This window comes from Melanostigma gelatinosum (genome assembly GCF_949748355.1).
Source record: "Melanostigma gelatinosum genome assembly, chromosome: 15".
NCBI classification, from domain to species: Eukaryota; Metazoa; Chordata; class Actinopteri; order Perciformes; family Zoarcidae; genus Melanostigma; species Melanostigma gelatinosum.
Genome location: NC_136648.1, coordinates 7,788,921 through 7,816,268, shown reverse-complemented (window position 1 = coordinate 7,816,268; position 27,348 = coordinate 7,788,921). Strand labels below are relative to the sequence as shown.

The following is a 27,348-nucleotide window of genomic DNA, read 5'->3' as shown; positions in this document are numbered from 1 at the left end:
ATGGCCAGCACCCAGACCAGTTTGAAAACCCCTTTCAAAGACTTGACCTCATTCAAGGGCAACATGAAGCGGCTGTACAGAGAGCGGCTGGAAGACGTGCCCATCAAGAAGCGAGTGATGGCGGAGATCAACCTGAAGCGTCGCAGCTTGGATTCCCTCCCCAAAACTCCAAAGGTGAAGAGGGAGCAGATCGAGGATCTGTGCCGCGACCCTGACATGGACGTGGAGGGCCGGGCTGAACTGCACATGTTGGGCTCTGCTAAAGCTCTGGACCTGAGCCCTGGGCTCAAACACACACTGGCCCAGTTCACCCTGAGCAGCCAGAGCTCACTCGGGGGCCCGGCTGCCTTTTCAGCCCGCACCGGTCACGAGCACTCCCCGGCCGGCATGCCCCCCCTGCCCTCTCCTCCTGTCCTGGGAGGGGGCCCTCTACTGGTTCCCTGTGACAGCTCCACTGAACTCACCCACTCGCTGCTGGAGGGAGAGTCCATCTCCTGCTTCGTCGTTGGGGGAGAGAAGCGGCTTTGCCTGCCCCAGGTGCTCAACTCTGTGCTCCGCGACTTCTCGCTGCAGCAGATCAACACGGTGTGCGACGAGCTCTACGTCTACTGCTCGCGCTGTGACGCCGAGCAGCTGCATATCCTTAAGGTGCTGGGCATTCTGCCGTTCAACGCACCTTCCTGTGGCCTCATTACACTGACGGATGCACAGCGGTTGTGCAACGCTCTGCTGCGTCCGGGGGCGGCCTTGCCCGCGGACCCCAGCGGTAAGCTGCTGACCCAGGGCCTGCTGAAGGAGAGTGAAGCCAGTTTCCAGGTGGAGCACCAGTGTTTGGGGAAGTGCCAGGGTCTCTTTGTGCCCCAGTTCTACAGCCAGCCTGAGGCGCCCTGCATCCAGTGCGTCGAGTGCCAGTTGCTCTTTTCGCCACAGAAGTTTGTCATGCATTCACACAAGTCACCCGATAAGAGGACCTGCCACTGGGGCTTTGACTCAGCCAAGTGGCCCTGCTACCTGCAGCTCGCCAGGAAGTACGAAGGCATGCCCGAGGAGCCAAAGCTCAAGCAGCTCCTGGACGAGGTCAAAGAGAAGTTCCACTACCAGTTCAAGAGGTCGCTAGACAAAGTAAGTGCCCTTCCGAACGATACCTGTGTCTTTGTTCGTTTGTTTGCATGCATCAAAGTGTCATTCATCATCGTTTCTCGTAAGGAAGCCAATTAAAAAATGGTGTCCCAACATTTGACTAGAATACCTTACAGCTGCTGTTTTCTTAAACCTGCGTTGACCTAGTATGTGTTAAAGAGTCCTGGGACAGGTGGTGCCATCTGCTTGGCCAGGTCTGATCAGACGAGGTTAGGCCAGCTGGCCACAACTGAAGGGGAAGCGCATCATTTGTCCCCTCAGGTCATCCGGAGGTTACTGGGAATGTCACAGAACAAAAGGCCTATATAGGAGAACAACAAAGAGCCTCTTTAATCCCCAAACTGTATGTCGACAGTTAATAGTTGGACCTTTTTATCTAACTGTAAAATGTAAAAATAACAGTTACTAGTTTGCCCAAGTTAACTGAAATGTGTCTGTTGGCACGTTCCTACATGTTTTAGGAGTCTTCCAAATAATTTTGGCGGATGATTGATGATTTCGCCTATTCCTTTTATGTACACATATATCATATCAATGCAGTATTTAAGCCACAAGGGCAGCAGGCCTGTTGAAAAGTCAGCATTCAGTGGGGGGAAAAGCTCCAGATTGTTTCCTTGCCATTGACTAGTTTATGTCTCGTGACCTCCCTCTGACCACAGTGGACTGCCCTTTTTCTATTGTTTCGTGGGTTAAGGTGGGGTTGTGTTTTTGTCTGTTTGGAATGGTTTGTTCACATCCAAATCCACCAGTTCAGATGGATTTTACTTGAAATACCGGCTTTAAACAGCAAACGCATTTTGAACAGAAAGGGGCTCTACTACAACCCTTACTGGCACGATTTATTTGTGATAGTACAGAAGGCACCATATTAAGTGAGTGTGGCATAAAGAATGTAGTGGGTATTTATAGTGTGTGTGCAGGTATAAATATGCACATTTCATGAGATAGGAATATGCTTCTTTCTCTGTCTGGTTAACGTGCTGGAAATACCGTCTGCGGTCTCGTCTAGCGTCCTAACCGCATTCCTGTCTCGCCTCTTCCCAATTGTCGTCCTCCTCTTCCTCCGCCTTGGTTGAAGGCATGCATCTGGGAAGACGTAGACATTCTTTCTCAAAGGCAAGAAGTGTTTTAATACCACAGAGGAAACGCACAAACAACGATGTACACCGACCACAGACACAACACGCATGTACAAAAACAGATGCTCTAGTTGGATGATGAATACAATCCTTGGTGTGTGTTTAGTTTATGTGTGAGACATTGGCAACCTCTGTGTAATGAGCCGTTAACTACTGGAGGCTAGTATGCCCCATTTTTGTCTCCTGCCATCTCTTCTCTCGAGTCTCACCACAGTTTCAGGTGTTGTCTTCTCTCTCGGTTGATTTCGCAATTTTAGTTTTTTCTTTTCGTTGTTTCGTTTCTTTTCTTTTCCCCCTCTTACAGCTATTGATGGACTAGATTTTTATCTTCTGGTGTTTATGAAGGTTTTGGCTCGATCAGAGTTTTGTCAAATTTAAAAGCGAGACTTCAGCTACATTTGTGTGGAGAAACACAAAGTCTCAAAAGGCCAAATTCCTGGAAGGAGAGTTGCCGGTGAGTTTACATGACATTTTGGCATTAAAAGAGGATGCCACTCGCCCACCGCCGCGCCTAAGCGGATGTACGGGTGTGTGAAGGGTCATTAGCCAGAGAACGAGGTGACCTGGCACTGTCTTGCTTCACTCAGTCAGGACTCTCTGTTTATGTGTGTGTATTTGTGTAATGAAAGTGTGTATTTGACTGAACAGGAAGTGAGGCAGACGGACATGTCTCTCACCCTGCACATCCTCCAGACTCTCTGTGTCCAGCCGCCTCCGCTGCTGTGGCTGCGTGACTCATACTTTCCACATCCCAATGGATGTTCGTGGAAGTCCAGCCAGGCAGCGTATAGTCACACATGCCTTTTTGGAAAGATGGCTCGCCTCTGTGTGTTGGTCTAACCCCGACTGCAGATCCTTTTCCCAATGGCCCTTATTTACACACAGTGTCTATGTTCATATTTACAAGAGGTTCGTAGTTTTACTGGAGAGCTCTGGGACCTCCTAAAAGAGAAGAGACACAAACAAGGGAGCCCTCTAGAAGTCTCCCCCCCCCCCCACCTTCTCCAATGGCTACTGGTCCCATATCCTGTTTGGAGTGTTTGGTTTGAGAAGGTGCAGTTAAAAAGTCCAGGACTTGCTCTCTATAAATGGCGCTTTGTACCTCGAGGCACTGCACCATGTCTACTGATTCCTGCTGTGTAAATAGAGTTTGCTAGACAGACGCCACCAACAGACAGCAACAAGGTGAGCCTTATCTCCAGAGTTAAATTAGTATCTGACAAACAATGAGTTCATTCTGCCTTCAGGGGATGTAATAGACACGTGTACGTCCCACTGAGACAAGATCATGTGTCATCCTTTTTATTGGGTGGATTTCTTTTTTACCTCGCACGGCGGAAAGTAACAGAAATTCTAATATCAGGCTTGACCGAAACATTGACTTCTTAACTTTGTAAAAAAATGATATACCGGTAACTAATAAATACATAGATATAAGTCGTGTAACGGACCACTGTTGATCGGTACGGATGCCCCCTCACGGTTCGGCAAAAAATATAACGAATAAATCCAGGGTAAATTATAACGTTATCATGATGTGTTCACATGTAATCGCCTAAAATGTAGTGTTGGTGAGAAACTTGAATAGATCCAGTTGTGATCCAGGAGATGTTTTCAATAAACATGAATAGATAGTAGAGAGGGAGTTATGAGCTGTTAACGCGACCTCTATCAGCTTATAATAAATCATTAAAACTACTAATGACAAGATATGTTTTAATACATACAAATACAATCTTTTGTTTCCTTATCATTTGAATTGTGTGTTTTTTATGAGGAAAAAAGCACGATAGGTGACTATCACAAAGTGAAAGCCTATTTATATTTCTAAAGTCGAAAGAATATGCTGTTTTGAAATGGGAACAAATGCTGATGTGATATGTTCGACATTTTTCTCCCACCCGAGCGAGCATAACCCCAGAGGAACACAGTGAACATAGCTGTGTGTTGCTTGCTTGCTTCCGCCTCGTTTGTGGCGGAGTGCTGGCCCAGAGTCGAGTCAGAAGTGTCAGACGGAGAGAACAGCCTTCCTCTGTCTGTCTCGCTGACACGGCTGCGGCACAGACTGCAGACAGCTGCATCTTTCTGGCTTCCTCTATTTGCTATTTGGAAACCAGTGACTTCATTACCGCAGACCAGTGCAGCTGCACTCTGTGGCTGTCTCCTGGGCTGTCTGCGCCGTCTCTCTGTCTGCTTGTCACTCATTCTCCTGGGCTGTATCTAATTGGATTTTGGTGGGGCACGCCAGTCGCACACTGTGCTACCTTTGCTATCGCGTTCTCCTTCCTCTACCTCTCCCACTACCATGATGTCAATCTGCCTTCTTCCGTCCTCACCCATCTTGACTTATGGCCTTCAATACCCCCTGGGCCCCAATCAGCGAACAGCAACAATATAAGCAGCCAAATTACCCGATAAGTCGATCGTTACATAAGCAATAAGACCACTTGTGTGCGTCTGCGACGCGGATGAGAGGAAAGCCAGTGGCTATTGATCAGGTCTCCGACCATGATGGATGTGGTGAGTTGTCGGGTGATTTCGACACTGAATAGAGGAGACGACGGACCAAGAGTGAGGCAAGGCGAAACAGAAGAGTGAAATGAGAAGACTCTGTTCCACAGCTGGTGTTGCACAAGTTTCCTATTTGTGTTCAGATGTGTGCATCAGTTTCCCCGAGTTAACCGCACCTCTGATTCCGCCTGCCTCAATTTTTGCAACTCAGACACGCTGCCAGAAAGAATTAGCATCACGTAGACACATAAAGGGTATCTGTGGTCAGAAAACACACTACAAGACACTTGAGCAAGTGAGGTAAGGGCGGAGAAGAGAAGTTAAGAGTATGAAACTAAAGAAGATGAGAGGGTAAGGCCGAGGAGGGGTGGGTCTGGCTGTTGTGCCAGTCACAAACAGCTCTGCACTTTGGTCGTCTTCCATGAAACAAGCTGTGTCTACAGCCATTAGGTCGTCACAGGGCGCCTCTGCCCCAGATCTTCTTTCCACAAGTTGAAAACTAAACTCTCCCAGACCTGAGCTGAACCACAAATCTAGCTTGGAGCAGCCCTCTTGGTTGGCCAATGACGTGCTAGCTAGCTCGCATTCCCCTTAGCTAACACTCCTTTGACCCCCCCACCCCTCTACAAGACACCCATACACATTTCTGTCTGTTTGTGAATTTTTTCCAAAGAACAACTATCCACTTATACTGAATACACAGCAGCTTCTTTGAACGCCGGCCCAGAGTAGCGTACAGTCTATCATGCCTGTATGTAGTTTGGTGTGGGAGGCTCTCCTTGTTCCCTGTACACAACAGGCCGTGCCTTGGCCAGTGTTTGCTGCCTTTGGTAAAGGGCTAAATGGGGCCCCACAAGGTAGGGGCTGAGCCGAGGGGCCTCTGGTATGTCATCATCAGGTCAGTGCCAGTATCACAACTCCATAACAGCATTGTAGCTCACTGGAGGAACGCCAAAGTCATTACTTATCAGGCTTTTTTTTCTTAAATGGAGAAGAATCAAATAAAGTTTGGAAAATGCTCACCAACTGGATTAATTCTGCACCAGTTCACAGCTTATCCCCCAGCACTACATTGCCACATTTACCATTGGTTGGCTGCTGGTAATTTCCCACCCCAGCTGCTGCTTGTTATGTTTGACCGTTTCCTCGGCTTGGTCTCATTTCCCACCTCACCACCAGAAGAAAAAAAGAAGATAATGCGCTGCTGTATGGTAACGGGCAGCAGCGATAGGACAGTCCAGATACTGTGGAGCCTCTGCCATGTCTGCCAACAGCCTCATAGACTAAACAAGCTGGTTAAGACCCTCCCACCCAAATGTCCTCTGGGCTTTAAAAGAGTCCTCGACTGACAGCCTGTTTGCATGTTCACTATGCTCTGCCCCCCCCCCCCCCCCCCCTCGGGCATCGGACCAGTTTGTTGCCTCTAAAGAAAACGAGAGTGAGAACAAGTGAAAGAGAAGGGACTTCAATGGGCGACGAGTTCAAACAAGATGTTTAGGAAGAGGAAGGGGCTTGGATGGTAACATGTCTGGCTAGCTTGCCTGGGTTGTTTTGCATGAGACCGGAATAATGAGCAGCCTTGGTATTAATTGATCGATGTGTTGATGAGAAGATTAATAGTCCACTGTTTGGTCTGGAGACAGTCAGGCACATCCACAACACATTAAGCCCAACCACTACACTGATCAATAATGCATAAAGTTGCGAACACGGAGAAATCAGGGGAAACTAGTCGGCCTGTACGATTTAAAGTAATCCCCATCTCTCCACTTTGCCAGTAATTCATTTGCGTGTTTGGCAATTGCTCGTCATTTCCATATGGAAGTGATTCTGCTTGTGTTGCTGGTATAGGTATCCGTGTTGTTGTTGTTTTTTTGTCCGACGACCCCCACAGGCATAATTGCATAACAACAATGCCAGCCAAGTTAAGTGCTGCTGTGGCCCATGCTAGTTCTGACCTTCAGCCTACGCTCCAGATGAAAGCGGATAGCACAGCGAACCACTGTGCGATGCGAACCTGCCCAGTTTGGATCGGTGATTACTTGACTCTGTAAATCCTTATCTCACCGGGGGCCTGACTGATGCTGCTCAGGGCAAGGCTGTAAAGTTAGCACCTGGGAAACTGACTGCATTAGTCGGGGTTAAACAAGTGATATTTTGTGGTTTTCCCGGTCTTCAATCTCTTTCTGCCGCTACCCTGACAAATCCTGATGTGTTTATCTCACCACTATTCCCACCTGCAGCGATGCCGCTCATGGGAATCATCTGTCTCCCTGATATTTCTTAACACGCAGTCTTCTTTGCCTCATACCCCTCAGGGGTCTATACCAGCTCATGCAGATGCCGTAAATAGTGGACTGTTTCCCTCTGGACCCTCAACAGCCCCACTGCACCTTTTTACAGTGTAGACTAAGTAGCAGACAATCCTCGGTCGTTCACCGCCAGATGCAATTAATTATAAAACCTTTCATAAAACGTACATTGTATATCTTTATTTGAGTATACTTCAGCTATGAAAGCCTAATTAAGGATTGCATGTGTTGAGACTGGTGAGTGCACTTGCATGCAAGGTAGCTACTAGTGCTTCTTAATTGTAAGCAACAGAGTGGTGTGCTCCTGCGCTGTCTGCAGTATGGTGTGTGCGCGACTCTTTGCCGAGCATGTGGCACTGATTCTCGCTCCTTTTCTGGCTTCGCTGTTGCTCGTATTAAAACAGCCGTTGCTGCTGGGGCGACTCAGTCCGCATGGAGCCTTACAGCCCTTGACTTTATCCTTTGAAGAGTGAGGCATTGCCTTGCGGTTTACAGTCTTGCTACATTTTAACCAGTTCCGATGACTAGTGCACTTTGTAACGCCAGACATTTTCTTCGTCATCACTGACGAAATGTACCGGCTGAGACACATCCTGATCTGTGATGAGCCCAGATGCACAATAGTTCACCAAAAGACTGACTCATGTTGATGCAACAAAATCTAGCCTCCAGACAAATGATGGTACATTTTGGCATGGATGCCTTTTTTTTTTATCAACTGATTTGGCAGACAAGGAGGCGTCCTAATTTTCGATTCCGCGAAGAACATAAGAATGAAAGTTACAAAGTTTTTTGTCATCAGACACACACACGCACACACAAATATACATAAAGTAACACAGGATGCTGTGCAGATGACACAGTCCATGATTACAGGAAATCAAAGGGTCAAACACAGCTAGAAACACAGCCAGACACACACACACACACACACACACACAAAACCACCATCAGCAACTTCCTCCCGCCACCACGCCAGAGTGAGTCACAACGCTCCATCAGTGCTGTGCGGTCTGTTCTCCACTCATCAGCGTCACGGTGGAGCCAGGACAAAGATTTATTGCCGTCCCGGTCTCTCGCACGGTCTGTTTGATCTACGCCCAGGTGTGTTCACTTAGAGCTCTGACTCAACCGTAATGACATTTACCAAAACCCAACCGCGCTTCTCTCGGGCTGCTGTCAAGCTGTTTTTCAAGGAGGAAGTCTGACGATCAAGATTGTGTGTGGACTGTAGGTTCACCTGTCGTATGTTTTGGTGCATCAATATCAGTACAGGCAAGATGGAAATTAATTCTGGGTTGAAGTTCTTCTTTTAATAATTAAGATTTTTTTTGTCAGATTTAAAAGTGAATGTGGTGCATTTTGTAGTCCACAAGCCATCCTGAAAGTAGAGATAAAGGCCTTTAGAGACTTGATTTGACAACCTCAGCTTGTGACAGAGAGAGAGAGAGAGTCATGGTAGCTGATGGATTAGCATTGCGGTAGCTGTATGTGTGTGTTTGTGTGGGAGAGACAGGCGAGCCCGAGGGGCCCGGACAGCAAAGCCAAGCTGCCCATGCAGAGACCGGCAGCAGAGGCTTCAAACAAGCTCCTGCATGTAATATGGATGAGACCGGAGCTCCCTGCAGAACAGTCAGAAGACCCAGGGTCTGTTTGGAGTTAACTGTCCCTCTTTCCAACATAGATTTTGACCCTGCGGGGTGTTTTTTGTCCAGGTGGCGCTCTGTCTTTGTCTGGCTGTTACTACTATATCAAGGGTCAGCCACCTTACGCTCGCTTTCTATTTCTTAAAACCTTCCCTCCCTCTTTCTCCACACCGATGACCCAACCAAGCATTGACATTTACTGCAGTATTCCACATTACAGCAGAGCAGCCTCCTGTGCAGAGGAAGAAGTAAACAAACCACCAATCAATACATGGCGGCATACTAGGGGCCAGTAAAGAAGGGTTTTAGTCAGGGCCATCTCCAGCTCTTGCATTTAAAACCAAACACTCGCTTATTTAACCGTATTGCCTGTGAGTTGTTTACAGAGATATAGCACAAGAGTTTTTATTTCTACCTTTCACCAAGAGACAATAGCTCATTATAATGTCTGATCGCTTTAAGACTAGCACACTAGTAGACATATAAAATGGCAATTCAAGCCACATTATGAGGAGTTTTTTGTTACTTTGTGATATATGGCTGTTAGAAGTTGGCGCCTGCAGGTATTTTGAGACATTTAAGTCAATGTTGTGTAATGTATTGCAAAGAGGGAGGATTGGACAGTGTCTCCATTTTGTGTTTCTCTCTCTGTCGTGATAGCGGTGCGTTGCTGGCTTGCTGACAGCCTCTCTCGGCTTTCAGTCTGCTTAGCAATGCTCGTCCTCTCTGCAGCTCTCTCACTCCCCACTGTCTCCAAGCACTCAGAGTTGTTTCATCCATCTGAATAGTAATCTGAGTTCCCTTTTTATACAGAAAACCAGGCAGCAGATTTCTGTGTTTGTGTGTTTCTCTCCCTAATTGCAAATTTGAACCAGTAACCTACCTCCAAAAAGTGTCCCATGGCAGCAAGCTTCTCAAGGGACTTTCTCTTTCGTTTTTAGAGATGGTAAAACACACACACACACACACAGGCCCAGATGAAGCTCAAATGATACGTACACTCATCTACAGACAAGACAAGAGCCCACTGGCCTCGTTCTCAGTCGATGTGTCCTCCTGGGAGAATGAAGAGTGTCTTGCTTGTGTCTGTGTGCGTATTTGTTGCATGAGAGTTGTGCTTGCAGTAAACTGCATCATCCTCCTACTCGACTGTTTGATGGAGCAGTTGTTTGATGGGTCTGTTTACTTGCAAGCGCATCTGTGTGTCTCCTGGCCTGGTTGAGTCACATAGGTGAGCCCCGACAGCTCTGGTAGTAAACGCTGGGGGGGGGGGCACACTGGGGAAGGAAATTGAAGCACACCCACACACACACACACACACACACACACACTGAGCCGCTGCTGTGCTGGAGATGGTAAGCTGCACATGCACATGCAGCTCGTATGCTCTCGTGCACACCGACTCAAACGCTCAACATTTCCTGATCCATAAGCATGTGGATGAACATCAGTGGCCACATTTTGATGCAGGCCTGTAATGCTTTACGTCAAACCTAATGACATACATTGAGGGAGTGTGGGGTAGATTTATGTATTTTAAGAGTCGGAACCACCGTGCCCTCATAATATTGCTTGAAAATGAAATGAAAAAGGCCGTAGCTGGAAGGGTAAACAGGAACCTCTCTCAGCCTGAAATTATCTGATGCTTCGTCTGATCATCACTATTAATCACAGAACTTGAGGTTGATGATTTGGAGAGTGACATAATTTCATTGGACTTCTTTCCTCTGATGCAGTGTCTAGACTGTCAACGGTTGCAATATGCATTAAGTAATGTTGCATCATTTTTACTCAGGCTACCAACAATTGTATCTGTCGTTATTGATTATTTAATCATAGTACATCACACATTTTCCTTCTGAGGTTAACCAGAGTTAAACTTGCTTATTTGATCTGATAGTAAAAAAAACCAACCTAATAAATAAACAAATGATGATCACGATGAGGTATTTCGACTTGATAAATGACTTAAACGATTAACGATCAGACTTTTCTACAGATTAGTTTTCTGTCGTCCAGCTAATTGACCACCACTAATCCTCTTATGATAATAACGACGTCGAGATTCATAATATTACTCAATAATGTCGCGATATTAGCATTTTAGAATTAGGTTAGACAGCTGCGTAAAAATAACTTTGCTGGGACAGCTGTGGACAGATGTGAAATGATTTGTACGGTTACTCTGTTCATTGATCAGAAAATTGCTCTGCAACAGTTTTATTCATCGACTAATAATTTGTCATTTGTTAAGCAAAGATTTCCAACAATTCATCATTTATCTGATGCCTTTGTTGTCTTCTATGGTAGTATGATCAATATTTGAGCCCCCCCCCCCCCCATTTTCATATTCATTAAAATAATCACATTTCTTTCTTTCACTACTTGAATAGATACTGGCTCATAGATGCTGTATGTGTGTTTGACGTGGGGGTTACCTTGGCCTGCCTGGTGTATTCCAGTCAGACAATTTGTCCATTCATGAGGTAACGTCATTACAACCCTCCACATGTACTGCTGTGAATATAGACTGGAGGCCGCCGCCTGGGACTTGATTGTGAAACATGAGAAACGGAGGAGGGAGACAGAAGGTGGGAGAGAGAGGGAGGGAGGGAGATGAATAGAAAAATTGATCGAGAGAGCATAAAGAGAAAGGCCGTAGACAAATACTGCTGCTTGTTTCCAAATGTAACTCCCGTATGTGGTAAAGCAGTAGGTGGACAGTAGATGTTGCATTTATTAGGGGGGGAGATTCCTCCCAATCACTGTCATAACTTTATCTTCTCCCCATAGACTCCCATTGACTGTGTGTCCACTGGGTCCCCATTGGCTGTGGTGCGTTAAGGCTGTGCAGTGTGGATCGTAAAATGGCTGACTGTAGCTGTCGCTGTGGGGGAAGGAGCTCAACATGCTGGCGGGGAGGGGAAGGGTTGTGTGTTTGACGTGAGGACTGTCTAGACAGAGTGCCCATGTGGAGCAAAAATGTACCCGAGGCCCGAAGCCAACGCAAGGTGTGTGTGTGTGTGTGTGTGTGTGTGTGACTCTGGCATGACTCGTCTGGCTGATGCTTATCAGCGTGTTTGTCTGGCTCTGTTCTTTCTCTTTGTGTTTGGAAAGAGGGAGGACCAGGTGTGTGTGTCTGGGGGAAGGCACAAACAGGCCGTCAGACAGACAGTCACATGGTGTCTTGTCTGTTTGTCTCCTCATCTGTCTTGGCTGTCTGCCTGTTATCTTTCTTTCTTTCCTGTTTTCCTCAGCCACCTGTTTGTCTCACCGTCCACCTGTCCTCATCTGTGCTCTGTGCTGTTTTTAAACACCACTTTATCTCTTTCTCCAAAAACTAAAGTGACAGAACAATAACGTTACCTTCTCAGCACAGTTAGAGATATAGTGTTTGTCTTCCTCTGAGCACTAAGTGAGGGGTCAAACACTTTAAACTGCCTTCTCTACCGTTATAACTGAGGCGTTCGTAGAAGATAACTCGTTATGCAGACTAGATAATATAAAGTGTATTCTTTTAAATGCCCCACTTGGCTGCCTGGTTCCCTTGTGGGCTCTTATTGATTTGGCTGCTGAAACAAAGTGTGGCTCCCACTCCGTGGATAAATGGCTTATTGGATTAAGACTTCCGGGGGGGGGGGGGGGGGGGGGGCAGTAAAACGCATAGAAATAAATAGACTCCAAAGACTGATGCACCTTTTATTTCATACATCAGATCCCTGCTACAAGCAAAAGCCTCTACACTGTGTGTAGATCAATGTTTGGGGAAACCTTGAGGATAAAGGGAAGTTAGATGAGAAAATGAAAAATTCTGCACACATATATTCAGGCGAGATGCGGCAATATCTTGTTGCGTGGCTTTGACCAGGAAGTGCACGTATCTTCGTATCGGTAGCTTGATCTTTGACACAGTCGACGACTGCAGCAGAACAGGATGTGGTCTAGAAACAGACGGGGCGTGACTGACTGACTGTGTGTGTGTGTGTGTGTTCCTCCTCCCCTCACTGTCTGAGGCCGAATGAAAAGGCAACCCAAATAAAGGCTGTTTACTTCCTCCTGAGAGAGGGAAATGGAGAATGAGCTGCAGTACTCTGTCCTCCTCTGTAGCCTGCCGCTATCCCTCACCTTCTCCCCCTCCCCTCCTTCTGAATGCCAGACTCATGAATGGCTCAGGGGGTGAAGAGGAAGGAGGAAGAGGAGGGAGGATGGGTGGCACAGTTGCTGTTGTTTTTTGTGTAAACCCCTCTGTTTCTGTCCCATGAGCAAGATTGTAGTGCTCGCCTGGGGTTTGTTTCAGTTTTTATACACGACTGCTAATGCCCGCGTTTCAACAGATGTGCGGACAGTTGGGCCCAACGGTGTTTATGTTTCAAGGCACTAAAAGGGATTGAAATGGAATGGAGGCCTGCTGCTCTGGGATGAAAGGTCGGACCGAGGCGTGCACACTTTTTATGCTGCTCTAGATAAGATTTGCCATTAGGCTTGTTAAGACCAGTTGTTTGCGTGTTATATCCTGTGTTTTTTTTTTTTTTTACAGTGTTACATTTCAGTAGCATATATAGCACATGCTACCAGCTTAAAAAAAGTAGCAATCTGATCATGGAGATTGTAGCATCAGTTAATCTGCAGATTGTTTTTCCTTTTATCTATAAGATATCATAAAAATAATAATCATAATTTTCCTGAACCTAAGATAACGTCTTTAAATGGTTGGTTTGTCCAAAGCCCAAAATTCAGTTTACAATGATATAGAAGTACCTAGTGACATTTCAAGAAGCTGGAACAAGCAAATGTTTAGCATTTTTGCCTGCAAAGTGACTCAAATACAACTAATCTTATTAATTAACTCATCATTTCAGCTCTGGATGTATCTTGATATGCACAAAGATGGCCACTATTTGGAAAGTGAGGAGAGCTTGACCTCAGACTTGATTGTACATTATGTGTCGATCTGTGTGTATTTATGTTCCTTTTAGATGTAAAACATGTGAATTGTGGAAGTTTGAGTCTGTTCCACAGCGAGGAGGCCAGAGCACGTGTCCGGCTGCTGTTCACAGTGGACACGCTGCAATAATAAATCTACCAAAACTGGTTTACAATTAAAAGGAATTTAATCCCACTGATGCAAGTACGATTACAGTTTTACAATAAAGTACATACTCCTAAGAAATATTACAATACTAACCCACTTTGGAAAAAACTACCTCTGGTCCCAGGACACAGCCGTGCCAGGCAACCACACGCTAAAAAGAGGCCGAAAAACACTTTCTATCTCCCGCCCTCATATCCCTTCGCAACTCCTCCCCTTCCGTCGATCTCAACTTCTATTAGCTAACTTCCCTGTGCACTTCTGTAAACGCCTGTCTTCATGACTCTCTTTCCCTGAGCTCCTAACACATTCAAAGACTGTCAGTTATTGCTTAATCCCTTCTATAATAATCCTTCAGTATAAACGTTAAACTTCTGCAACTTTGGCAAAAGCTTCATGTCTCAAATTCTACTTCTAGCTGCTTATCCTAAAACACTTTACGCTTATCTTAATTATGCATTTCCAAAACACTTATGTTTATGACTAATTATGAATTCTTAATTATGAATTGTTAAACACTTTTATTATATCTACTGATCGCACAGTTCTTTACTCAAATTTCTGACAGAATCAAACCAAGAGCAGAAACAAAACGGGTTCCTCTTGTTGTCTGTGGATACGAGACAAGACTGGCAAGAGGTGAAAAAGACTCTTATATCCTCCGTGGTCTTCTGCTACAAAGAAACAGGTTATCTGTCAACTTTTATGTGAAGTTGAAAGCCTTCACCCCAATGAGGAATCAACTCTTCATGAATAATATGGTGGTGCTTCCACCAGCACAGCCAATTATAAAATCTAACGCTCTGAGCTGATTTTTACATTTATTTCTAGCTTTAAAAAAAAAAAAAAGAACACTTAAAATTACACTGAATGTCAATCTCCATTTCAAATGCCCCCTTTGAAGTAAAAAAAAAATAAAGCTAGAAAATGCCAGCGGCGACAGGTACTGCTGATGTAAATGAAGTGTTGGTGCTTTGCATTGGGAAGCACAGATGGAGCTCACGTTAGAAACTCACGGCCGCCGCTGAACTGCGTTTACTCTCCGCCTGCGTTTGCCAGACTGTGTGTATGGTAATGTACCGTCATGGCTGTCTGTGGAGGAGAGTGGTGCTTGTTATTGTTGGATTTAACGGCACTCAGGCTGCACACAAAGAACACTCTGCTCCATCAATGCGTCTGCTGTAGAAATGTCACGTGTGCTAATGGTCCGGGGACTAAACTAGGGCTCTGGAAATGGGTCATTGTAAAAGTTCACATGGCCGTGTGTCTAGAGCAGTATGCTTCATCGTGTTACTATGTGTGTGTGTGTGTGTGTCTGCACACACACACATCGACAGGCAGACTGCTGGTGATTAGGAGCAACAGGGCAGAGTTCAGTGAGTGTGTAGAATGCTAATCCACATTGTCATAAAGCGAGCTTCAGCTTGACAAAGGGCTGGAGACATAGGTGGTTAGGGTGTGTGTGTGTGTGTGTGTGGCAGATAAGAGAGTTGTTTCATTATTGTAAATTACAGAGTAGTAGCAGCGATGTGTGTGTTAACAAAACTGGGGTGGGAAGATGGAATGGACAAGAGAGGTGGGCAGGGGGGGGAACAGCTGTGTTGAAATGTGCAAACGTTTGTAGCCACACATTCATTAAGGAATAGAGCAGCAGGGATAATGAGTGTTTTTGTGGGCGGTGGGCGTTAAGGTGCCAACAGTCAGGTGAGCAGGAAATACAGGGAGAGACAGGCAGCCATTAGTGGAACACACAAACCTATACATGTATGGAATATATGTGGATACACACGCACAAGCACTTACACTCTTTTGGTGTTTTTGCACACGGCATGAACACAGGCCTACCTTTTATTGAGCGGTCAGTCATCTCATCGGCAGAGGGTCAAGCAGATGAAAGACCTCTGGATGACCTGGTGCTAATGTCAGTTAGTGTGTTCCACTCTCGCTCCCGGTGTCTGTGTTGGTCTCATACACGCACACATTCAGACAACCTTTAATGTTGGAGGAAATCAAGCCAGCGACGACCCAGCTCGTCTCCACACCACTGCAGTGGGTTTTATTGCTGTTTCTGTCAACTATCCTCCCTCTTTCCCCTCCTTCCCTCTATTTCTGCCCTGTCCCGCATCTCTCTTTGCCTCCCCTTTACATCCCATCATCCCACTCTCTCTTTGCCTTCCCTTTACTCCCTCCCTCCCTCCTCTTCAGTGCTGCAGTGCTGCCTTCTGGAGAGAAAAAAGGAAAAAACACCAACCACGAGCGCTTGTAAATGGACGAGCCCCCCTCTATCTATCTATCCATCTATCTACACATACACATATGTATATATGCACGCATTCACAGAGGCTATGCATATGTCGCCATGTCTATTAGTTTTGCATGCACATGCTCATTCATCCATGCCCTTGTAAATAAGGGACTGTCCACTACACACAGTACACATAAATTCACACACAAATGAGAACTAGTTTTAGTTTTTTCCTTGTTTTCTTTAACAGAAAGGTTGACTTAAACAGGTGTAGATGCAGACAGCACAATTATTATGATACATGTAATACAATAGTTATTTTTCTTCTTCTCTCCGATATGTGTGTGTGTGTGTGTGTGAGAGAGAACTGCAGGCAGCCTGTGTGTGTAGTGTCAGGCCCGTCTGCCGCTGATAAGCATCAACTCCATCAGCATGCGGCCTCTCGCTGAGCGCGTCCTGGATTTGCTCAAAACACACACACGCATATATACAACTAGAGGCAGTGCCAGCGGTATTTACTGAACCCACATGGCCCAGGCGGCTCAATGAATCATAAACATTCAACACACAAATATGTCTTCACATTGAGAGAGGCTGATTCCAGCCGTGTTGCATGTTGTACCGATGAATCACACACAGAGGCACAGAGTGACGGGCCCTGTTGTAGCCATGTTGACTGTCAACTTGTTTTATTCATAGGTCTTCCTCAGTGGGCTCATTCAGCCTCTCCTCTTTTTTCCCCCTGCTGCCTTTGTTTTCTCCAACACTGTATCATGACCGACTCGGGCCGTAGATCACGCGTGTCATTTGTCTACGTTTCCCCTCTGTGACCGAGGTTGTGATTGTTTTTCCTTACGTTCCTCGGCTCCTTTACACAGTCTGTTTTTCATCATGTTCTAACCAATAGAATCTATGCTGCAATCTCGGTGTGTGTGTGTGTGTGTGTTTGTTTTAACCGCCATCTCTCTCTGTGTTTCAGAAGGCAGTGGAGGAGGAGGAGAGCCAGGTGAGGAAACCCTCAGCAGATCTCTGCTCCCCCAGCAGCAAGTTGAATGATGCCGACCCTGAAAGAAAGGTCAGTCGTCGGCTCCCTTCCTAGCCAACCACCCCTCCATCACCTCCGACACCCCCACCTCTCTCCCCCCCCCCCCCCCCCCCCCCCGTCTACACACAGGTCGGCCTGTCAGGGTCACCACCCCTCCCCACCGCACCCTGACTGACAGACACACCCCCTGCTCACCCATTCATAGCGGCACGCTTCTCCTCTCTGACCTGTCAGGAAATACACTCATACAGCGGCTGAAGGGCGTTGCTTCTTCACCTCCCCCCATCGCACACCAACTTTACATGCACACACCGAGGAAGAAGCTCTTTATTATGATTATCTCTTTTCTCCAACATGTGCACACACAAACTCTCTTTCTCCCAGCTGATGCCTGACTGATGATCCCTCAATCACATGTATGCATGCATGCATATATTAGCTTTATTAGGATATGGCACCATGTGCAGTACTGCACATTCCCTCCACCTCCTGCCGCTTCTCCCCATGTATTCCTCTGTATGCAAATGTGTACATATATGTGTGTGTGCGTGTGTGTGGGCATTCAACTCTTCCGTTGTGATAATTCAGCTGCAAAATTGTATGCTAAGATCAATAAATGTAGATGGAAGATGCCATGTCGTGCCTTTTGTAGCCGCAACACAATGCTTCAGGAGACAGTGTTACCATGTTGTGTGATATTTATCTGTGTGTTTTGATATTTTTAGGAGAAAACATCTTCACCTACTCTGGTGTTCAATCGTCTTTTCGCGGACATCAAGGAGGAGCCAGGACACCCCACCCTGGTCCATCCCAGGTACTACACCTTGACTTTGATTAAACAATCCCAACATACCGCTTTAGAGTTGCACCTAACGGTTATGTTCATTATCAAGCATCTAAAGGTTACTTTTCCGATTAATGATTGAGAAATGGCCATTACGTGTTCTCAGAGACTGAACTGACATCTTCAAATGTCTTATTTTGTCCACAACTCAAAGATACAGTTTACAAAGATATATAAAATGAGAGAAGAGCAGTACATTCTCGCATTTGAAGCCAATTACTTACATTTTTACATGACGTTGTTGTTGCTTACTGCACGTCTACTTCATTTATAAAGACACATGATTTCTTGCATTAAATTTGTTTAAGTTGTTTACATTTTTTACTCGCCTGCTGCCTCTGATACTGAAGGTGTTTTTTTTGCTTCTCTACTTCAGTAAAATAATTTCCAAGTAAAGTTGAAGTTCGACTTGAGTTTCTTTCCGAGTAAATGAAACTCTCATCCCTAATCTCCCTAATTGGCGCTGCGATCCCTCTTCTGCTCTGTTCCCTCCTCGTCCTCTCCTTCATCACATGTGCCTCTCCTCTCCCTCCCTCCTTCCCTACTTCCCTTTTCTTTTCAGAGCCCTCGTTTCCTCTCTTCTGTTTCTCGGTTCCTCCCTCCATTCCTCCCCTGAGCACACCAGCCTGAGTTTGGATATGGCGCTCTGATAGCTCACACAGTAATCTGACCCAGATTTTTAAAGATGTGACCGCCTTGACACACTGACTGTGTGGAGGCTCACAGACATCAGGCCAGACACATTGGCAGGATTAAAGTTCTGGTCACCTACCAGCATCACATGACTGCTACACTCTCAAACCAGCCGGGACTTGCGTAGACCAGTTTGGAGCGTGTCTCTTGCATTGCAGCGTTACTAATAATGCACTGCTACAGCCAGGCATCGTGCTCGACGTCCACAGCACTTAATGTGGTATTTGGGTTCTAGCAGAATCCATTAGCGGTACACTTGTCAAATACAAGCCAGGCTTACATTATTCAATCACATCTTGTGTGTGAAGGAGTTTCAGATTCCCATTGAGGCGAGCAGTCTCCATCCAGAGGAAAGGAAGCCAGGCTGGGTTGGTAGTGCTGTAGTTTTTTTTTCAGGCAGATCCCCACTGAGCTGTCATGCTCAGCCTAGTTCACAGCGCCAGCTCTGTCTGGAGGAGACTGCTGGTGGGGGAGGGGTTTAGAGCTTCTCTCCTCTCCTCCATCTGCTTCTCTATCACTCTGTCTCTTCCTATTCCTCCCTCTACTCCCTCCCACCCTTCCCACTATCCAGCCAGGAATAGACAGATATTGTTGGCTCAGTGGCTTCAGTGCTTCTCCAGGCAGTATCCCTCTCTCAGTTGTACCCACTACCTGGACATTGGTGATAAGCCGAAAGGTCCGTTTAGGCCGAGATCCTGTAAACGGACGATAAGAATTGTCCGTGTTCCACAGTGTGTTTCCAGCTCTACAGATGCTGCAGTTACCGGAGGCTGAGCCGCTACCAAATGGCTTTTCTTTTGTTCCTCTGATTCAGCTGCGTTTTATTGCTGGAGAGTTTAAAAGGGCCGCATGAGTTATTGCAGGTGTGTGTGTGTGTGTGTAGCTTTATGTATTTGAGCATTGCAAAGTCCAAAACTCGTAACATTTTACCACGTTTACTGCAAAGTATGTGAAAGGTGATACTGCCACCTTTATGACTAGTATGATGAAAACAGATGCAGCATACGTCACCTTTATGTCATCGGAAAAAACCTTACATTTTAATGCTGTTGTATGTTCAGTATTCTTATCGGTTCATTTTTAAATGTTTATGTACATGTGTAGTCAGTTCAGTTCTTTATGTGTCTTCTTTCTTTATCGCTCTCGCTCTGCCAGCTACTACCTGTACACATACGATAAGATGCTGGCTCCCAACGTGTCTCTGCAAAGGGAGGCGGAGATGATCCCCGAGATGTTCGGAGCGCTGCTCAAACACCACTACAGCCACAGAGTGCTGGGCCACGACGAGCCACCCATGGGTCAGTAACGCCACACACACTAATGCACACAGAGTCCACTCGCATTGGCAACCGTAAACACGCTGCAGTGATGCCAAATTACAAACCACTTTATCACTTTACTCAACCAAAGCAAGTCAAAGGCAATAAAAACTACAACCATACAAACTAAAAGCCACCTCATTAACTTTGTATTTAACCTTTGAACAACCACAAGGCCTGAGCCAGATAACCTCCTAAGGGGTCTGATATTGGATAAGCAGGTCAGAGAGGTACTATATGTACTATACTGTGGAGCAAGAAGTCAAATGTCATCAAATGTATTGTACATTTTCCATAAAGTTCCCAAGATATACTGAGCATTGTCATCCCGTTAGATAGGATACGCGTTCGCTTCTCCAGGACTTCGGTTTTTATTTTATGATCCATTCTGTCAACCGCTGCACTCAAATCTATTAAACTAAAATAGAATAATACCGTTTCTTACTCGACGACCTACACTCTCCAATAATTGTGTTCATGCAGGTAAAAAACCGACAAGAGCAGAGCTAAACACAGGCACGCAGTTTGTTTATTAAGTTATTAGTTTCAGAACACGCTACTATCAGCTGAGCGCTCACATGTTCTAGCTACGTTACCCAACAGCAGCTGGATGGTGAAGGCAATAGGAACGGTTGCGATATTAACAGAGTAGTACTAATAAACTGTGAATCCACTTTTAACCACGTTTCTCTTTGCTCCTGGAAAATGAGAATGATTGATAGTCCATTCTACAATATACGTCCTTCAAAACAGTTTGAAACTTGAGTAATATGTTACGTTAATGTCCCTTATTCAGAATTCATGAACAGTATATTAATGTTTAATAAAAGCTGGTTGAAAGCTCTGGGGCAAAGACGGTAAGTAGCCTTTTGAGTTAAAAATGTTTAAGTATTTCCACCAACAACAAGAGACAGACAACGCTGTTGATGTTTGATAATTTAAATAGTACTTCATAACTACTCTTGTGTACACTGTGTGTACACTAGAAACATAAACACGGCTGACACATGCCTACTATAAATACATGACACGCATACAGCAAGCCATTCACATGCAGAGCAGACACGTGCTCTTACTGTAAACATACATCCTACAGTCAACTACCATCCAACACTCACACACGCATTCATGCACACACACACACACACACACTTCCAGCCTGCTGCCATGCACATAATCATGCACTGACCTTCACATAAAGACTCTGGGGGCACCTCAGTATTGATGAACAAGAGTGGTGGAAATGGCAGTGACCTCTTCTCTACCCCGTGTGTGTGTGTGTGTGTGTGTGTGTTTATGTGCATGTTGACGTGTGTTTAATACTCCTGAATTAATAAGACGTGTGTATATATATTTAGTGTGAATCATGGGAATGGTTTTCCGTCTACCATTATTACGCCACGTCTGACTGCCAGTCTCTCTCTCTCTCTCTCTCTCTCTCTCTCTCTCTCTCTCTCTCTCTCTGTCTCTGTCTCTGTCTCTGTCTCTGTCTCTCTCTCTCTCTCTCTCTCTCTCTCTCCTTTTTCTTCTCCAACCAATCCGTCTCTCTTCCGTCCATCCTCTCATCCACTCTTTTTCTCCTGGCAGCTTTTTCCACATCCTCTGTGAGTCCGTGCTCCGCCTGCTCCCTCACTTCCTCTCCCATCCATCCATGTCTTTCTTATCTTGCTCTCTTCATCTCCACCTCTCTCACAGTCTGCTGTCACCCCCCCTCCCCTTTTTCCTTTTCATTCTCTTCTTTTTCTTCTTATTGAATGATTTCCTCCCCCAGTTTGTCTGTGTGCCCCTCTCTCTCTCCCCCCTCTCTCCTGCTTATTTCCTTTTGATCTACGTCCAAATGAACCACTCCCGGTGTGTGTGTGTGCGCGCAAGTAAGTTAGTTTGAGTTGGTAAATGAGTGTCCTCTCCAGTGCCAGACATGCTGTGTACGAGCATCATATTTCCTGTCACACACACACACTTTATGAATCGATTATTCTGGCCTTTGTCACGCTCTCTTTCACTATTTCGTCTTCTCTTTCTGTCTCTGAGCGTATACCTTCAAACACACCATCATTAGTAGTCCTACACATGCTCCACGGCAGCTTCTGTACACGTCTGTGTCTTTGTGTGTGAGAGTGTGACACCGCCTGTTTGATCCTCATCCCGTGATGTACACCTTTAAAGTGAGGGAACGAGAGTTTGAACAGAGGAGGAGCCCACAGAGAGTGGCGTAGCTCCCACGCAAGGCCCTTTATTTCTCTCTCTTCTTTCTGTGTCTGAGGGTACACACACACACACACACAGAATTTTTGGGCGAGTGTTTGGTTCCTCTGCTGTTGCCATGCCGTGCTTACGCTCACGCAGAGAAAGTGGTGTGAGCTTTTATGAGGTTGTGCGAGGGTGTTACCTCAGTGTAGGCGGGAGCGTGTGCACAAGCTCGACTCGCACTTCCTGTCTTTCAACCACCTCCTCAATTTTTTTTGTTTTTAAAACTCCTTCCTCTTCCTCCCTCCACAGATCTTCATGCGTCGCCTCCCGTCGCTGCTGCTGGCGCCGAGGAGGCCAAATCCCAACGTGCCGCCGCCGCCTCGACCAGTGAGCGGGAATGCCAAACCCAGGCAGTTTCCATGGAGACAAGCAGCCAGAGCTGCAAGAAAGCCGCCCACATCCCCCCTCCTCCTCCCGTGTCGTTGTCGTCGCCGGTAACGGAAGTAGCGGCTACGGACACGGGCTTTGCCATGAGCGTCGCTGCGGCGGGGGGGCTGGAGGACGACAAGGACAGAATCGTGGTGGAGATCATGCAGATGTACAGCAGGCAGCAGGAGAAGCTCAACTCCACCCTGCACAAGCAGCTGCAGCTGGAAATGGTGAGTTGGCGGTCGGTAAAAGAACAAAGACTCCAGATGAATGAGCCTCCGACTGAGACCACAACTGTCCTGGCCTATTAAAAGTGTCCTCGATGCTCACCTTCCACTGACCCCTCCCTCGCTCTCCTGTAGCCTAAAGCCTGAATGTTGGTATCAGATGCTTCTGCAATTTGTCAAAACAAGTCAGCAACCCTGTTTATGTAAATTACAATGTCTGACTGTGGTATAACATATTGTATATTATTCACACACTCAAGTTTAATTTCTATTTTGACATATGGAAATAGAGTTGACCTACATTGTGGTGACGTTAACATCTACGGCTGAATCATGTCCCTGCATTTAAACCCACCACTGGGACGCTTGAGAGATTTGCATTCGTATTGTAAAATATTGATGGTAAAATGTATATAGGCCTACACAAAACTTCACTTTGTAGTCGGTCCTCTTTTTCCACTTCTACTGCCGTTGTGGTATCAAACATCTGGCCTCTCTGCGGAGGGGCTGACATTCATAGCACTTTACTCTACAAAGGGTCAGTGAAATATCACATGCTCATTGTTATTTCCCTCTGTATCTCCAGGAGCTGGAGGCGGTGCGCGGGGGCGAGGCGGCGAGGCTACGGGAGCTGAGCGCCGAGCAGCGGGAGCTGCGCAGCGAGCTGGAGGCGGTGCACAGCGAGCAGGCGCGGCAGCTCAGCCAGGCCCGCCAGGAACAGCTGGAGCTGGAGACCCGTCTGGAGCAGCTCCGGCAGCAGGCCTGCGCCTGCGAGCCGGGGTCCCAGCGCCAGCAAGAGGCCCACTACGCTGCACAGGTATGGACTTACCAGGGAACGCGTGCACGCACGGCATCGGAAATATTCAGAGTGAATCACAGTGACACACACGGTCTGCACATTGGCTCTCCTAACACATGCCATTTTTTTATCTCAGAAGCCACAGTGCTCCAATCAAACTAAAGGAAGCATCACTGCAGTTTCATTTTCTAAGCATTTACAACTAATTTATTCACTTTGTTTTCAATTTATTACACTTTGTGATGCTGCTGAAAAGATATTGACAATTTGCATTGTAACGCAGCAAATTTCAGACTACAGGGTGAGATATATAACATCACTCTATGAGTCTGTTATCCTCAGTAAGTTCATTCTCAGCACTCGTAGATACGAGCAGTGTGTGTGGACCAGTGGATGTCTTTTACATGTCAAAAACATTTTAAACTCTGACCACCAGATACGAATATGAGAATTTTGAGAATATGAAATCACATATTTCCTCAAACGGTAGTATTTTTTTCGACCATACCTTTCCTGTCCTATATGAGTCACACACACACACACACACACACACACACACACACTCTCTCTCACTCACTCTCCTGCAGAGCCTTTGTTTGGGTTTACACTAGACCAGGGGTCTCAAACTCCCGGCCCGCGGGTCAAATCCGGCCCGCTACGTCATTTTATGTGGCCCGCGAATCCGCCAGCAAAAAAAAAAGTACTTTTTATTTTTTATTTTTTTTAAGTTAGACTAATAATAATAAAAATATCCCCATAGTCGAAATTATGAGATAGAAAGTCGAAGTTATTAGATAGAAAGTCATAATTCTGAGATAGAAAGTCATAATTCTGAGATAGAAAGTCAAAGTTATGAGATTGAAAGTCAAAATTATGAGATACTTAAACAGTTAGAAGCAGCTCTTTGACTGGTTACTGTACATTTGACATGGAAATGTATTGTGAGTACATTGAAGACTACTTTAAACTGTGAATGCAGAGTTATTTAACAATATGTTTCGAGTAGTTACATTTACAACCGGCCCTTTGTGGGCGACCATGATGCTGATGTGGCCCGGAGTGAAAATGAGTTTGAGACTTATCTCCAGATAGGTTCTGTTATGTTGGTCTGCAGCCTCCCCCTCCTGTCTGTCCTTGAAGCTGCTCCGCCTCCCTCGGCATCAAAAACAGGATGTCTGCCAGTTAGCTAGGAAAGGGGGTGTGCACGTGTTTGTGTGGCTATGAGATTAGTATTAGCCTGAAACTAGACATTGTCGAAAGTAATTTACCAGTTCAACACACATTTCCAAAGTCTGAGTAAAAATTAACACAGAAGTTAATCGAACTTGAAACGAAAGAATCAAGAACGTCTTCTAAATCTTTTCTTGTTTGATGTTGAAATCACACCTGCTTATTATTATTGGGGCTCTTTTCTCTTCTCTTTCTTTGGCTAACAGCAGCACAGCAGGCTGTAGTAAACAAGGTTAAGGACCGGATGCCTGACAGAGTAAGAAGTAATGAGGGTTACGGTCTCTCCAATCACGAGTCTGCGTCTTGACAGTCACAAGATACAGTAGATAGCCTATCTGCTACACTGTGCAAGACTGTTACGATAGCCTAACTGTCTGTTTGTTGTCTAAATGTTGTGTGTTGGGTCTGTTTTGTGGACTTGTCTTGATGTATTTTTTGAGCTTCTGATGGCAAGAGATTAAAAAGAATCCCTGAAAATCTTGATGGGAGTTTTGTATTGTCCGACGCGGCATCATTCCCACTCAACCTCGACATCAACAACACGTCTAAGCGTGACTTAACGGCGCTTATTGTTCAATGTGTGAGACGAAAAGTGGCGTAGACATCCGTTGACCTCACGTCGCTCTCTCCCCCCACAGTTGTCGGAGTTACGTCAGAGGCTGGAGCGAGCAGAGACGGACCGGCAGGAGCTGCAGGAGGAGCTGCGGAGGGAGCGTGAGGCGCGGGAACAGCTTGAGCGCACGATCGCCCAGCTCAAGCAGCAGATGGTCCATTCTGCCACGGTGGGAGGCAGCCCCTCTCCTCCTCTTACCCCTTCAGCCGGACCCCCTAACGCCTACTGCCCGCCCTCCTCCTTCTCAGAGGCCCCAGCGGCTGGCCAAAAGTAACTGCCACCCCCCCCCTTCAGGCGCCTCCCTCATTCCTCTCCCGATCACCCGCCAACTCTACAGACACAAACAAATCAGCCTAAAGCAGAAAAGGAGCTTTGCGTCTCCTCGGGCTGTTTTTTAAGTTCACCCCCACCCTTCTGTTTCAATGTGGGACTGACTTTTGGTTTTGTAATGTTGTTTTTCTTTATTATTCTTTCTTTTTTTTCTCCCTCCTCTCTTTAAACAGTATTTAAAGATTTTTTGGGGCATGTATGTTTGATTTAATTTATAGTTTTTACTGAACAAACAGCTGCTTTAGACGTTGACCAACTCGACCCCCCCCCCCCCCCACACACACACACAATTGTCACCTGCCTCTCCCCATCCCTTCTTGCTCTCTCTGGATCCTGGAGCTAAAGACTTTGATGTTTCAGACTTAAGCTCAGACGCAGACTCGTCCCGGACGTCACGTCATGCTACTACCTGGCACAGCAGCCGGTGTCCTCGGACACGTAATGGCGCCTGGTTGCGGTGCCCCTTCGCCGTCTCTGTACTTGCAGCCCTAACGCTCAAGTACCAGCGACTGCAGGAAACTGCATGGACAGTTCCATACTGCTTTTCCTGCTCCTTATGAAAACAGAGAGAAAGAAGGTGTAACAACATGTCGAAGAACATTAAATCTCTCCGGAGGAGAAAGACCTTTACTGTACAAAAAAATAAGACATTTTGCAGATGTCGTAAAAAACCTCATGAAAATATGCCAATAGTGACGCTGAACTTGAAATGAGTGGTTTGAGTGTGACCCCCCCCCCCCCCCACAAGGTAGCTAGCTAGCAAATCGTCTGGCCTGGACCCCAGCTGCTCCTCACACAGGCTACTTGCCCCTCTTCACTCTGCTGGGCAGCACCTGGACTCTCCTGTCGTAGACCAAACAGTCTGTCGGTTGATCCAGTGTCTCCTCTCCACACACACACACACACACACACACACACACACACACACACACACACCTTTCACCGCTGCACTCTGCTGGGAAACTCCATAACACTGTGGTTTTCACCCACTTTAGGCTAGACAGGAAACACTGCTCTTTTCAGACTTGGCATGAAGAAGCCCACAAGCAGTGTTTTGCTTAATACGCTCTCCTCCCCCAGAATCCCCAGGGAGAGGAATGTGTCTGGACGCGGGGGGAGGGCTGGTTGAACCAGTGTAGCTTTCCTAAGAAAGAGGGAAAGGCAGCGTCTCACATGTGCGGTAGCTGTACTGCCATACCATAATACATGCGACATCCTTACATGACCGCATACACACACACACACTCGAGTGTGTCAGTGCGGTCCAGGCATTCAGGCAGAACAATGGGCCCCAGCGTTCCCAGCAGATGATCAAAGCACCAGTCTGGCCCCTGTTTTGTTTTCTGGGCTTCTCGCTCTTTTTCTTTTTTTTATATCATTTGACTTCATTGTCAGCAGACGGTTTTTATCCACCACCCTGTTTGTCAGAGCATCGTCTTCAGAATGTGGGTCGCGGTGAAAGCAGTTAGTCCGGTTTTGGACCTCGGGTCCGGCCCCTGCTTCACGTTATTCTGCCTGGCTGAACAAACAGCACCGGGCAGGAAGAG

General features: G+C 46.3%; 1 protein-coding gene across 1 annotated transcript; it reads left to right on the top strand.

Moving 5' to 3' along the window:
- skila (SKI-like proto-oncogene a) lies at nt 1-25,745 on the top strand (the record flags this gene model as incomplete). Its single annotated transcript, XM_079285568.1, has 7 exons — nt 1-1,122; nt 17,062-17,157; nt 17,853-17,941; nt 19,820-19,962; nt 22,483-22,832; nt 23,416-23,646; nt 25,497-25,745. 7 exons carry the CDS (start codon nt 1-3, stop codon nt 25,743-25,745), a joined length of 2,280 nt encoding a protein of 759 aa, XP_079141694.1.
- Nucleotides 25,746-27,348: the final 1,603 nt, after the last annotated feature.